Source organism: Tetrao urogallus (assembly GCF_951394365.1).
Source record: "Tetrao urogallus genome assembly, chromosome: 5".
Taxonomy (NCBI): domain Eukaryota; kingdom Metazoa; phylum Chordata; class Aves; order Galliformes; family Phasianidae; genus Tetrao; species Tetrao urogallus.
In genome coordinates this window covers 51,461,951-51,475,475 of record NC_136818.1, presented here as the reverse complement: position 1 = coordinate 51,475,475, position 13,525 = coordinate 51,461,951, and the positions used below count along the sequence as shown (strand labels likewise).

At 39.1% G+C, this 13,525-nt stretch overlaps 1 protein-coding gene across 1 annotated transcript in view; it reads left to right on the top strand.

Annotated features, from left to right (window-relative positions):
• Positions 1 to 5,246: 5,246 nt before the first annotated feature.
• The window catches only part of LOC306946489 (gamma-aminobutyric acid receptor subunit pi-like), a gene marked incomplete at both ends in the record, with an annotated part of 35,822 nt that continues 27,543 nt past the window's right edge, over positions 5,247 to 13,525 (top strand). Inside the window, 2 exons of the mRNA XM_079535526.1 lie at positions 5,247 to 5,302; positions 10,803 to 10,906. Coding sequence (XP_079391652.1) covers positions 5,247 to 5,302; positions 10,803 to 10,906 — 160 coding nt within the window. The remainder of the gene's footprint in view (positions 5,303 to 10,802; positions 10,907 to 13,525) is intronic.

Below are 13,525 nucleotides of genomic sequence, written 5' to 3'. Positions count from 1 at the left end.
AATTGAGCACAGGCATCTTGCAGTGCTGACGTACACCTTCAAAGCCAGCAAAGGTCTGAGAGACAAGCGTATGGCAAAGAAAGTGATGGAAGTGCATTTGAATGGAATACAGGTATTACAGAGCAATAACAGGCAATGAAGGAAAATTGGCTCACCTCTTCCTATAACCACTAACAGCTCAAGAGGAGCACAGTCTCTATCCAGAGAGATACTGCCTCCTCAGCTGCTAACCCTTAAATGAGGGTGAGAAGGGGTGCACTGCTTGCATCTGAGCTACCTGAGTTAGCCATGCCTTCTCATCTGATGCTCGACCATTGATTCAGGCTGTGGCCTGGCAATTCTACTGCAACAAGCAACCCTTGAACATCTTCAGATGTCTGTAGAGGGCCAATGACGCAGATAGAAGAACTGGGATGTACCAAGGAAAGAAAGTATAAAAACTATACACACACATGTATAAGCAAACACTTACAATCTCATGAACTTTCGATCGAATTGCTGTGTGGCACACATACAGAATTTTCAAGCCATATTTAAACAGTAAGGAGTGGCATATTTAAACAGTCGCAGGTTATTCTTGAATACATTTATTAAAACTTATTCTTAGATTGCTTATTACTACATCAATTTTTATAGGTTGTTGAAGCTCTGTTTACTGTATTATCATCTCAGTGCTGTGATACTTGGAAATAGGACACCTGACACTTACGCTCTTGTTTCATGAAGGTAAATTCTAGAATTGCAGTGCCCTGAACACCCTGGTGTTGTCAATCTAGGATTCTTTTTTCAGAAAACTTTAAAACTGTCACAAAATTTCTGCCAGTTGATTTATTGTTTGAAACTAAAATGCACAGAATGAAAACATGGATGTACAAAATAATCCCATTCTGTATCATGTAAATTACGCTGATGCTTATACATTGATAACTGAGAACTTGGTTAGCAAGAAAACCTCAAACTAGAAAAGCAAATGTATCTAACAATTAGACAGTATTAAGTGTGTGAAAATACTACTAGTGATTAGTCCTTTTGTAGCCAAATTTAAAATGACTCCATTAATAGATTTCTTTGGTCCAATTTGTGTCCTTCCAATCTATGTTTTGAAGACTTTACATGTCATCTTGTGTTATTTGGGATACTGAAATATATATTGTATATTTGACAAAAACTTACGAGCATAGAACTTGAGAGGTGTTCTACAGGTAAAAGGAGCATACAAGAAAGCAACAATTTTAGCTCTTACTTCTATTATCTGGCACTTGTGGCAACTCTGTTGATTAGAACATTGAAGCAAAACTGAAATCCAGCACTTCATTTGTGAGCTATTTCTGGGTATGTCAGCTGCAGGAGCTCAATATCCCTCCAGCTTCTAAGATAGCACTGGATGGCCCTATACTCAACATCTGTCTCTGCAAAGGAAACATGACAAGACAGCTACTTTCTGTGGACCATGTAAATCTAAGTTTCCTTACTTGCCCAGGGAGACTTTACTTGCTTTATGCCCCTGCCAGGCTAGAGATATGCCTAGGGTTTAGGAACAAGCTAGCTGGTGTGCCAGCAGCCAGTTGTCAGCCAAATAAATGGGGGCCTCTTGTAATAGGATGCAGACATATGCATTGGTCCACTCACATCCATCAGTTCCCAGTGAGATCTGCTGCTGCCCAGTTTTATTCCTTCTAATTTGATCCATTAAAAACAAACAAACCACGCTGTCAGTGACTACAGCTCAGTTGTGTGCAGTTGATTTCACCTAGCGATGAGCAAGATTTAACCTTCTTTTTCACTTGCTGCTTGTGCACAAGTGAAGGAAGACACAGGATTATATCCCACACAGCTTGGAGTCGATAAGGAATCTGCCCATAAGAACTGCAGAAGCCACTTCCAGGTGGCAATATATAAAAATAAAGGCAGGAATGAAGAGTGAATAAAGAGCTTGAAAGTGATGGTGTCATACTGGAGCCACATCCTCTGGGATTTTCTGTATCTCCCCCTGTACTTCTGAATCATGATTGCCCCCATGCATTTAACTCCCTTCCTCCCACTGCATCTTTATCATTTTCAGCTTTCCATTGTTTTCCCTACAATTAATTCTTTCTGCTCTAACAACTGGAAGACAGAATAGAAAGCGTCCAGATGCACTGGCTGTGATGCAGTTGTGGAGGGCAGCATGGGCAGAAGGCAGGGCAGGGCAGGGAGCTGGCTGCCTTTGCCTTTGGGGTTGAATCCCTCAGCCAAGCGCTTCTAGGAGGTTGTCATTCAGATGTTTGAGTGCAGAAGTCAAAGCAGTGGCAGCGCTACTTCAGTTTATGCTATCTATAAAACCACTACTAACACTTTTAGGTAGTTCTATGATTTTAGATGCCTGCAACAGCAACCATGGGAATTCAGGCATATGGCCCTTACCATATGACAAAGTGCCTTTAGTAATTTTTAGTCTTTTCCACACTTCTGCTTGTGGATAAGATACTGCAGTATAAAAGGCATTTCATGCTTTGATTCATCTTCACAAAATTAACTTCCAGTGAAATTTTAAGATACTGCCACTTCCTCTGCCAGATCACTGCCTCATCTTGTTTCATTCTCAGGTTTGTGAAACTCAAATAATCCACTTTCATGCTGAGATAGACACCAAATTCTCAGGAGAAATGCCAGAAACATTGGATACTATTTTATAGTCTTAATCTGATGAGTCGAAGCAGAAATCACAGTTGCTTCATTATATAGGAAGTGAGAGCAGCTATTTATTACCTTCACCTCAATTACTTCCTGAAATCTTTAGTACATAAAGGTGTGTCAGTATGTGCACAATAACCTGGATTGTGTGTGGTGTCTGGTAAAACCAAATGGCTTGATAGTCCATGCAAATAACAGATTATGTGCATTTTTCCAGGCTACAGGAAAGAGGAAAATATTATGGCTCCTGCTGAAGTAGCTTTAAATACCAATAATTAATAAGGCTCACATACACAGGAAAAAATCCTGCTGAAAGTGTATAAATGCATGATAGAAGAAATCCAGATGCCCAAGCATGCAAAAAGACAGGTGCTAGTGGAACAAAACAGCTCAGTAAGCCCTTTAAAAAATAGACTGTGTGCATGCATACATGTGTGCAACTGCAGCAGTGATGCATACACTTAGCTTAATTGTTGTATGTGAAGCTGCTTAAGAGCTTAGTACTGCCCAGTTGTATTTCTTGGCTTGCTGGCAGTGTCCCTTGGTAGTGGTGGATGCCAGTTAACATGCTAATTAGATCTCTCTGTTAGTACTTCTTATGCAGAAGAGAGACCCTCTTCTTCCTCCTAGTTCTCCGTTCTCCCTTCTCCAGCACACAGAGCTAATCCTCCTACCACAAAATCAGTTTGACCTTCCATGTGTTACAGACTGAATAAAATGCACCTCCCTTAATATAATTGCTAAGTTGGAATGGATCTGAAGGCAAGCTAGTTGCTTTAGAAACATGAGTAATTAACTCAGTCGTTTGATCTGCAGCTCTGTAAAAACTAAAACGAGTACAGAAATATCCATAGGTTTTCTTAATCTGCTTTTAAAGGATCTTAACCATATTAGGGGCTCATAGTAGCAATTCAAAAGCTAAATATAAAAGAGGCTTTATGAAGTCATTATAAGCTTTTCTGGGAAACCAGAAAGATCATTCTTATTTTTGGTGTATTATCCTGTGAGATAAAGATAGCAAATCTAGCAAGTAACCATCCAGAACGAGCTCCACAGCAGAGATACTGCGACACGAAGCAGGGCTGTTAGAGCAACAGCGTTTGGAGAGCAGTGTTCTGACAACACCATCTGCTCAGCTGGGCTGTATCTTCCTATTACAGGCTCACATAATGCCCCATGCATGATTTTCTGTGGAAGTCAGTGTAAGAGCTGATGATTTATTTTGACATTAATATTTACCAGGCTGGTGTATGCTTCAATATTCAAGATGTTGAATATTTTTGTGTATTTAAAAAGCCATTCAAGTAGCTTTCCTCTGCTCTTGCAGACAGTAGCAATCTATTTTGCCACTTACCACTGTTGCAAGTCAGATGCTATTCAAATGGCGTTACTTCAAGCAAATACCAGTAGTGCTGCTTTTGCTTGAATTATGAGCTAAGCCAAAGGTTACTTAAGGGCAAAAGAAGGGAGCTAGCATTTTGTGTTGGCCAGCTGAAGGAGAGTAAAACAAAGCTTCAACAAAATCTTAGTGGTATTATTATAAAAATTCATTCTTGACACTGAAAATAGTGTAATTTGATTTTCCCTTCATAAAATCTAAGAGATATTTCATTTGTATTTAACATTTAACAATTCTCTTGCTGATTCTGTCTGGCGTTTGTGGTTTTTTTTGTTTAGTTTTCAGGTAAATCTTTCAAATAATGTTTCTATGCTTCGATGAAATATAGTAAAAGTTTGAACAGCCAGAGAATTTCAAATCTGTGGAATGACTGCATTAAAGCATTTTGATTGATACTATTTTCATCCAGAAATGGATTACAGAGCTGACAGATTACTTTCAAATAACCATTATGGTTGTGAATCATACTGACAAGAGCAAAGAAATTCCATTCAGAAGAAAGCATCTTGCCTCTGCCATACATTTTGATGAATGTGGATATTTATGTACAGTTAACAGATTTTTTTTTTTACATAGCTAGAGATAAAAACTTATCATTTTAATTTATCTGCTGCAACAGTATTTCCTCATTAACTACAAGCTTACCATAATGTGCATCATAAGTATTGGTACTGCACATGGACCAGAGTTGTTGCTCCAAAACAGCTCTGAGTTCCAAAATGGATGGTTTGGTGTTTCATCTTGAAGAGTACATTGATATGCCAGGGATGCACTCACTCACAATTGAAAACAGCACTGGCAAAACTCAAGGTGCTTATGATTTTCCTGCATATGTCTGCAGCTGTTTTTCAAAACAATTACTTTTCCAAATATTGAAAGGATAAATGTAAAAATGAAAGAGTTCTTGTACACTGGAATGCAGTTTTTGCTGGCAAATTAAATCTAGGCTGAGCATCATGTTGTTTTATTAACTTTGAGTTTTAATTCTTGTAGACATTTACTAATACATTTCTAGCAGCAGCTGCTCAAGGTACAACTCCTCCTGTTTGTGTTGAAAACCTTGTGAAATTTGGACGTTTGGAATGCAAATATGAACTGTAGAATATGAACACTGCATCTTTTTCTTTCACTTCCCTTCTAGGAGCTGCAAGAACTTTTGAAGCTGGACCTGACAATGTGCAGTCTGAGATGCTGCAGCTTAGATGCATTTTTTCTTTTGGTGCTGTGTAGGTAAGAAATATTTACTGAAAATTATTATTTCCTCAATCTATAACATCAGTTATAGATTCATCAGAACATCAGTCAGCTTAGAGCTAAAAAGCTAATCAAGCCAATCAAGGTAAAGCCAAATCTACTTGATAGTTGAACCTTCCCTCTTCCAAACATTAACTAACCTGGGCACTAATAACAAAAATACAGGACTGAATTCCCCCATCAATCCTCTTCACCCCTTTTAGATCTTTTTCACTGAGAACACCAATGGGGGAAAAAAAAATGAACTTGATCAAACGGTCCTTCAAATGAAGGACTACTGTGTAGAGAATGTGAATATTATATTAGACACTGACAAATTCAGAGGGGTGCATGGTGCTCTCTTGAAGCACCTACCTTGCCTGAGGGCAGAGGCATAGAGCGCACCTCCATGTGCTATAAGCTTGAGGTAGCAAAGTCATCTTTGTGAACTCACTGCTAAAGAAAAGTGTCTTAAGAATTGCCTGGTTGAAATGTGTACTATGCTTTGTAGATGAAATTGTGAATTCTTAAGGAAAGCTGAATTGTGTTAGACTGGAAGGTGCAACTGATCCCTCTCACGTACAAATAATCCTGCTAACAGTGCAGTTGCCGTGGCAAAAAAAAAGAAAAGCCCCATAAGACAGAAATTGAGCACTTTAAAAATGAAAAAAATGTCTTCTTTTGGAAGGAACGTATTTTATAAGCAACTTTAATAAGAAAATGCAAGCATGGGCAGGTTAAACAACATTGCACCCACCATCCTTAACTACCTGAAATATATTTAAAACCTGCTTAGCCAATTCTCTTTGTAGAAATACCTTGCCTGTTTATCCTTCTAGTAAATACCTCATGATAAGGTTCTGCCTGAGCTTTACTTTCAAGTTGATGTGCAAACACATTTTTAGATAAAGCCTCACTTAGTGAGGGCAAGTAGCACTCTCCTAAGGGGGAGTGTAAGACCTCTCCCTCCTTTGCCTTCTGCAGTGCTATGCAGACATTGTTGCCCAGAATACATTCAGTTTTACCTTGTCAGCTGTGACTTGCTACACACTGTAGCTGATAATCATGGCTTTGCACTAGTAAAGTTGCAAAGAGATCAACGTTTATGCAGTCTAACAGTGATAGGACAAGGGGGAATGGCTTTAAGTTAAAAAAGGGGAAATTTGGGTTAGATGTTAGGAAGAAATTCTTTACTCAGAGTGCAGTGAGGTACTGAAACAAATTGTTGAGAGAAGTTGTGCCCCATCCCTGGAGGTTCTCAGGGCTGGATTGGATGGGGCACTGGGCCCTGACCTGGCAAACAGCGTATGGCAGGGGTTGGAACTGGGGAAGTTTTGAGGTCCTTTCTAACTACAAACATTTCAGAAGTGTCTGAGTAACAACTCGCTGAATAATGCTTCTTATTTTCACTTTCAATATGAAGTTATGTTGTAGACATGCATACAAAAAATCTGTAGCCAGTGGATTGTGTGGATTATCATTTTTCCAGAAATATTTTTATTAATAAATAGGAGATGAATAAATGTATGGCAAATTTATCAAAGTAATCAATAGAGCTCACAGTTTTAATCACTATCAAGAAACAGCTTAAAGACAGGATTTGATCCCAAGAGCAGCTCCCACTCATTTCAAGAGAGATGTTTCAAATTAAGAATGCCAGCCCAAGATTATAGGGTTGGATTCAGAAGACTTTCTGGGGTGTTGATGTTCTGTCTAACTTTAAGACCACTTGCATTATTTAAGTATTTGTTCCTATACCTGGGAAGTGGTAATACAATGCCACTGTTTCAACACTGCCAATTAACCAAGAGCCATGGAATGCACAGAATGCTTTGAAGTGGAGAAATTAGCAGTGATGTCGGTGATCTTGGTGCTGTTTATATGTGAAGACAATGCAAAAGCCAATATCCCTGAACATGTCTAGTGTGAAACAAAAAGCAACACCTTTGGTTGTGTCTGCAAACCCTTTGCCTGTCAGTGGATTGCCTCAAAGAAGTTTTTGGCCCAGCTTTTCCTGAGGGGTGTGTTTCAAAGGCTCGCTCAGACTGTATTTGGCATTTTGCTTTTCCCTTCTCTCAGTTCTGAGGTGTTTCTGCCGCTTTCATGATACATAAATCTTGATGAGAAATAGCCAGGAACAACATTCCTGCACATGTGTCTTGAATGTACTTTTGTTTTAAATGTGATATGTACTGCTGTTTAGGGCAGATGCTCCCTCTCTCCTTCACCCCCCCCCCCCCCCCCCCCCTTTGGTTACCTAGTTCTACTAAGTCACTAGGTTGACTGTGTCTTAAATAACAAGCAATTGTACCTTCCAGACGTAGCCCAGTTTGTTAAATATTACATCTTCTGAACCATAAGAATAGCAAACGAAATTAAATCATTATAGTTCAACTTTCACAGATGCCATTATGGGCCACTGAGCCCAAAGAGTTTAATATGTTTGTTATACCTTGATAACCCAGAACAGAAAGCTTGGAATGTTAAATTATATATGTATATGTTCAAGTTTTTTTCCATAAAAGCATATTATCTCCTCTGTGGCTGGAATAGGCATTTCAAGGCAATTAAATGTGTGCCAGTGTATTTTAAATACATTAAGAAAACAGACAAAATGGAACACTCACGTAGTAAGATTTAAAAAAAATAATAGTAGATAAAAGGGAAGCTCAGATGCAGTGATGAGAAGATGTACAGGTATAAGAAGAAACAGCCTTAGATTTTACTGTCATCCTTTGCAATCTCTGCACAAGGCCATGTAATAGATACTTTTTTCTTACAGATGGGTATAAACTCGCTTGCTTAGTGATGACTAAGGGCATGAGCACTGAAGAGCACTTTAGAGGAATCAGGACATCCTGTGCTAAAATGTAGATAAGCTAAAGCACTTAACACGTGTAACATCTATGTGTTCTTTGCCTTTCAACACAGTTTGCTTCTGAGTATGCCGGTAGTTACCTGAGCGGGATCTAGCAATGCACTGTGCTCAAGTTGGAGAGACAGCAGGTTTTCTCTTGCATAGGATTTCTGAATGATTATATGGCAAAATATAGTGCAATAAATTAAACTCTGTTAATTCAGTGCATAAGTTACTTCACAGCAGCCTTTCCTTGGCTAAAAGTTCATTCTTAACCATAAAATCAACAGAAGAGAAAAACATGAGACTACACATCGTATGTTGATAAAGGAAATCAAGAATTGTCCTGGGAGATAAAACAAGTGGTCTAAGGAAAGTACTTGCCAGCCTAAATAATGCCAAATATTCAAGATCTATTTCTGCAGATCGGTGTTTATGAGGGCAACACACCAGACCACTCCATGACCACATGCTGATCTGCAGAACAGTATTATACCCTTGCAGTGAAAAAGCGGCAAGTTTTTCTTTATGGTTTCACAAAATGTGAAAATTATGCAGAAGCAATCCGGTAAAATTGTGAAATTAAACTCATGCAGCTCATTGAGCACTTCACTGAAATTAAATGTAAATTGCAAAAGCAAGAAAGTCTGTTACAAGTAGAGTATTTAAGAAATGAATTAAATTCAAATGCATTTCTAATTCCCATAATTCTGTAGGATATAAAACTGACATTCTTATTTATATGCACACTTGAACTCAATGTGACTTTAAGACAAAAAAGAGCTTAAGAAGAAGCAGTCCTTATTACTTAAGTCTACCCTTAAGTAAACGATGAGAAATTCTCTTTTATCAATAAAGAAATAAAAGCCTGGTCTAAAAGAAGAGAAGTAAAAAATAGATGAGCTCCCTAAGTCAAAAGGCTGCTGATTAAAACTGGTTTCATATGTGGCAGTTGGGTCCAGTAAACAGAAAAAAATTAAATAGTAATAACAGCACTAAAAGGTTGACAGTAGACACTGTTTCAAACCATGATTTTGGGGCTCTGAGCCTGATCTAGTGCCTGATGTAATGGTTGGCACCCCTGCATGTGGCTTGGAAGTTGGAATTGGACAGTCTCTGAGGTCCCTTCCAACCCAAACATTCTGTGATTCTGTAATTTTATAATCTTAATGTGAAAGACTGGATTACTGCTTGTAGTGGAAAAACTAAGTGATGGCTTGAAGCAGTGATTGAGCAGCTGGTGGGAAGGCAGGGCCAACCTATGGGAGCTCAGGTGCATGCAATGTATCTGAGTGACCAGAAGGTGTGGAGCCAGGATCCACCCCTTCCCAGGCCTTATTTAAGTGTTGGCAGTGGAGACAAGGATGTTTTGCTGGAGATCCTTGTGTGTTTTAGGCCTTCTGAAGGTAAGTAGCTTCTTTATTTCTGTGGCTGTTGCAGTTGAACTTGCTGCAGCCTGGGAGTTGGCTGCTCTGTTGTCTTTGCTGTGTTTTCTGTTGTGTTATGTTGCAGTTAGATGAAATCCACTCCTTTCTGACAGAATTGCTCAAACTTGCTGGAAAACATAGTAGTATTGCAGTCAAAGGAATGCATTATGAAAGGCTATAGGCGGTCCAGAAGTATAGCTAAACAGAGCAAGTAGAGATTCTAAGAGCAGCTCTGAGGGGATTAGGAAGAGGAAGCTGAGTAATAACAAGGCAGAAGCAAGAAAGCTCCAAGTTGGGTGCTCACCTAGCCATGGCTTTGCACTACATTCTTTTCCAAAAAGCCTAGCTCTTTTCTTTATAGGGCTGTGTTGCTAGTGCTCTTATATTGCTAAGAAGAGTTAAGAGGCAGAGCTAGGCTGGGGGGAGGATGAGCCCCCATCCCTTGTAGAACATTATTCTGATGAATTTACAGATGGCTGCTCTCTGTCAGAGCCTCTGCCCACAGCCAGATAGGCTTCCCCAGGTGAGTGGCTTCCCACTGTCTTTGCTTGTTCTCAGCCTCTGTGTGAAGCTACAGTAGAGGCCTTAATGCAGAGGTGAGTTTTGTATTTACTTGTCTGTGTTTAGCTGATGAATGTTGTATTTGTAGCTGCTTTTGAACACAGGAGTGGTGTGTATTCTTATTCCTCACTGATTTTGCCCAACAGGGTTATTTCTGTAACCTATTTAAAAATGTTGCTGTAAAAGCAGGCTTTTAGAAGTGTTTTTATGCACTAATCTCTGAGGCTGGTTTCTGTCTCCCTCCAGGAGCTAAATTGAATGTATTTCATTATGTAAAAAGAAGCTTAATTTTAAGTACAGCAACAGACAATCAACACCCCACCCACATTCCTAGATTAGTGCCCTATTTACAGAGAAAGCATTAAGGAAGACTGAGCCACTTTCTCAGGTGAGATACAAAGAAGTGCTAGGCTTTAGGATACGAAAGCAGTGTCTTTTGTAAATAAGCGATTAACACAGTTTGTCAAATCTGGTATTTTCTAGAATGGTTTTTTTCTGCAGTGCTGTGAAATGCAGACCTGCAAATAGTTTATGTGTTATGATCTGCAATAATCATCAGTAACCTTGACCCTAATACAGTATTGGTCTGGAACATAATCTTTTTTATAACTGATGGTACTTTTTAAAAACATCCTCGCTTTCTTTCTTTTAGGTCTGTGCAGGTTTCTGAAGCTGAAGGAAAAGGTGAAATTCTTCCCCCAACCATACAAAATATAATAAAAGGATACAACAAATATCTACGTCCATTTTTTGACAGTAAGTAGAAAAGCTCTGTCATGAAACTCATGCCTGAAAATCAGTGATAAGATCAAATGTTTTCCTCTGTGCTGCTGCTTGATAGCAACTCATCAGATTATATTTGATGCCCTTATCTAGAGTAGAATATAGTGTAATAGTTTTTGTGGCCCAAAGCGTATGTATTCCAGGCATTCACAGACAAAACTTCCAACTCTGTAGGAAACTTGGTTATTGATGTTTGTGTTTCCTCAGTGAGGCATCTATAGAACTTATTTAAAAATGTAATTTATCATAATTTCAAAAATATTAACAATAGAAAATTTTAAAGGTAAGAAAGTGCTACGTATCATGTTGCTCACAAAAGCACAGGCAAATCTGATTCCCCACCTTGTACCACGTGCGTCTATTATGTGCACAAGAGAATTGCCTTGAGTATTAAAGATCACTGAATGGGTTCATTTCAGAACTGCAGAGGTAAATTAACTGAAAATGTGAGTTCCTTGTGTTGGAAGACCACAGTCACCAGGTTGGAAGATCTGTGTTCAGACCTGTCTCCAGCACAAAGTCTGATGTTACTGATATCTAGTACAATCATCTTTGCACATCTGAAGTCTTAGTGAACCTTCCTTGCCCGATTCTGGCTATTGAATGCATCAGAAATACTGATGAGGAGTTGCAGGCTTTGCGGTCATAGATTTCTTCCTGGACTAGCTGCAGAACTCAAAGTAGTTTGCACATTGGAAAGATGCTCAGCTTCACGTGTCTATCAGAAAATAAACCTACACAATGAATGCTAGGCAGTTGCTATTAAATTAGAAATTCAGAAATGTTAAGGGTTTCGAGCTAAGGCTTTTTATATGCTTTTATATCCCATTTAAAAGTGATTCTCAGACCATGCTGTTACCTCTTGCTGTCCAAACACCTGGTTAGACTATCAGCCTGTGCACTACGGGCAATTGCCAAGGGCAGTTTTTGAATCAATTCTGTAAAATATTAAGAGAAAACCCATATTTTGGATTTGGGAGAGAGACAATTATTGGGTTTATTTTACTGTAATTGCCTCAACTGCTGATACAGCTGCTTTTAGATATTTCTTAATTATGAAATTATTAACAAGATAAAAGTAATAATGACAACTAAATGAATGACAGTTTGAGATGTTGCAGAGTGAGAAATATATTAGTGACCACTGAACTTAGTTATTACGTTCATTACTTCAGTGTGGTAATGTATATGCATTGGCACTGCTCTGATGGATGTACTTTAGCAGATTGCAAACAGAATTGCAATACAAAACCCTGTTATCTTGGTTAACCAACACCATAGCACTTTAGAGATATGAATCTTTTTTTAATGCTAACAGAATTCTTTTCTCAGCTGTTGTAAAGCAGTAAATCTGTAGCTCTTTTTGTGCCTGTGTTTTTTTTCAGAGGGGTGCTAGGGACTTTCTCAGTTCCCTTGGAACTCCCACAGGAGCTCAAACACAGCCCAAGCCTGTCATATCAGAGCCAGTCAAGCACTCCTAGAAGTTGTCAGAACTGCTGCTGGCCAGACCTCAGGCATGCAAACACTTGTGTCCCAAAATCTGATGGATGTACAATCACTCTACTACTGAAAGAATAGGTTGACACTCTGAAAAATATATTTTACTGTTGCCAGATGCAAATGCAGAGCTTGTGGTTTCGCAAAAAATGATGATTTCATAAAAATAATTTAGGTTAGGATGACCCAGGTTGATCCCAACTTTTGTGCAGCTTTTTTCAAGATTGTTTGGCAGTGACTATTGAAACAGCCTGTCCAATTGCATCAGTATGTCAGTACTGATTTACTATGGGGAGGGAAGTCATGTTTCTAGGAAAATGAACAGAGTGTATATGAGCATTAACCCTGAAGTCTGTATTTGTTGTATAAAGTGCATGAAGGTATTCCTGTGGAATGGGAAGAAATGTATGCAGCTGACAGCTTGAAGCCAGTCTTCTCAAGATGTTTGTCTCCCTTTTTGTGTCCAAGATTTCTTTACTTTCAGAAATGTGCAGAAATATGATCTGTTTATTTGTGGGATAAATACACTCATAAATGTGTGAAGAGACCAGTCATAAAACTAGATGGTGGTACTTGTTTGCATCTACAGCATTTTCAGCTTAATGCTAGCTGGGTGTAATAATAGAATTACGTAATCCATAATGTTGGAAAAAACCCTGAAGACTGTGTAGTCCAGTCATTGATCCATTACCACAGTGCGCACTAAACCATGTCCCTCAGTACCACAGTCACCCTTGAAGACCTCCAGGGAAGATGATTCTGCCTCCCTGGGCAGTCTGTTCTAATGCTTACCATTCTTTTGGAGAAGCTTTTCTTAATATCTGACTTTGACCTTCCCCTGGTACAATTTGAGGCCCTCCCCTATTTTCTTATCGCTCTTGCCCAGGAGAAGAGGCCAACCCCATTTCAATATGCTCCTCTGAAGGGAGTTCTAGAGAGCAGTAAGGTCTCTCTGAACCTCCTTTTTTTTCATGCTAAATAGTCCCAGTTCCCTCAGCTGCTCCTCGTAAGACTTGTGCTCCAGACTCTTCACCAGCTTTGCTCTTCTTTTGAACATGCTCCAGTGCCTTGATGTCTTGTAGAGAGGGGCCCAAA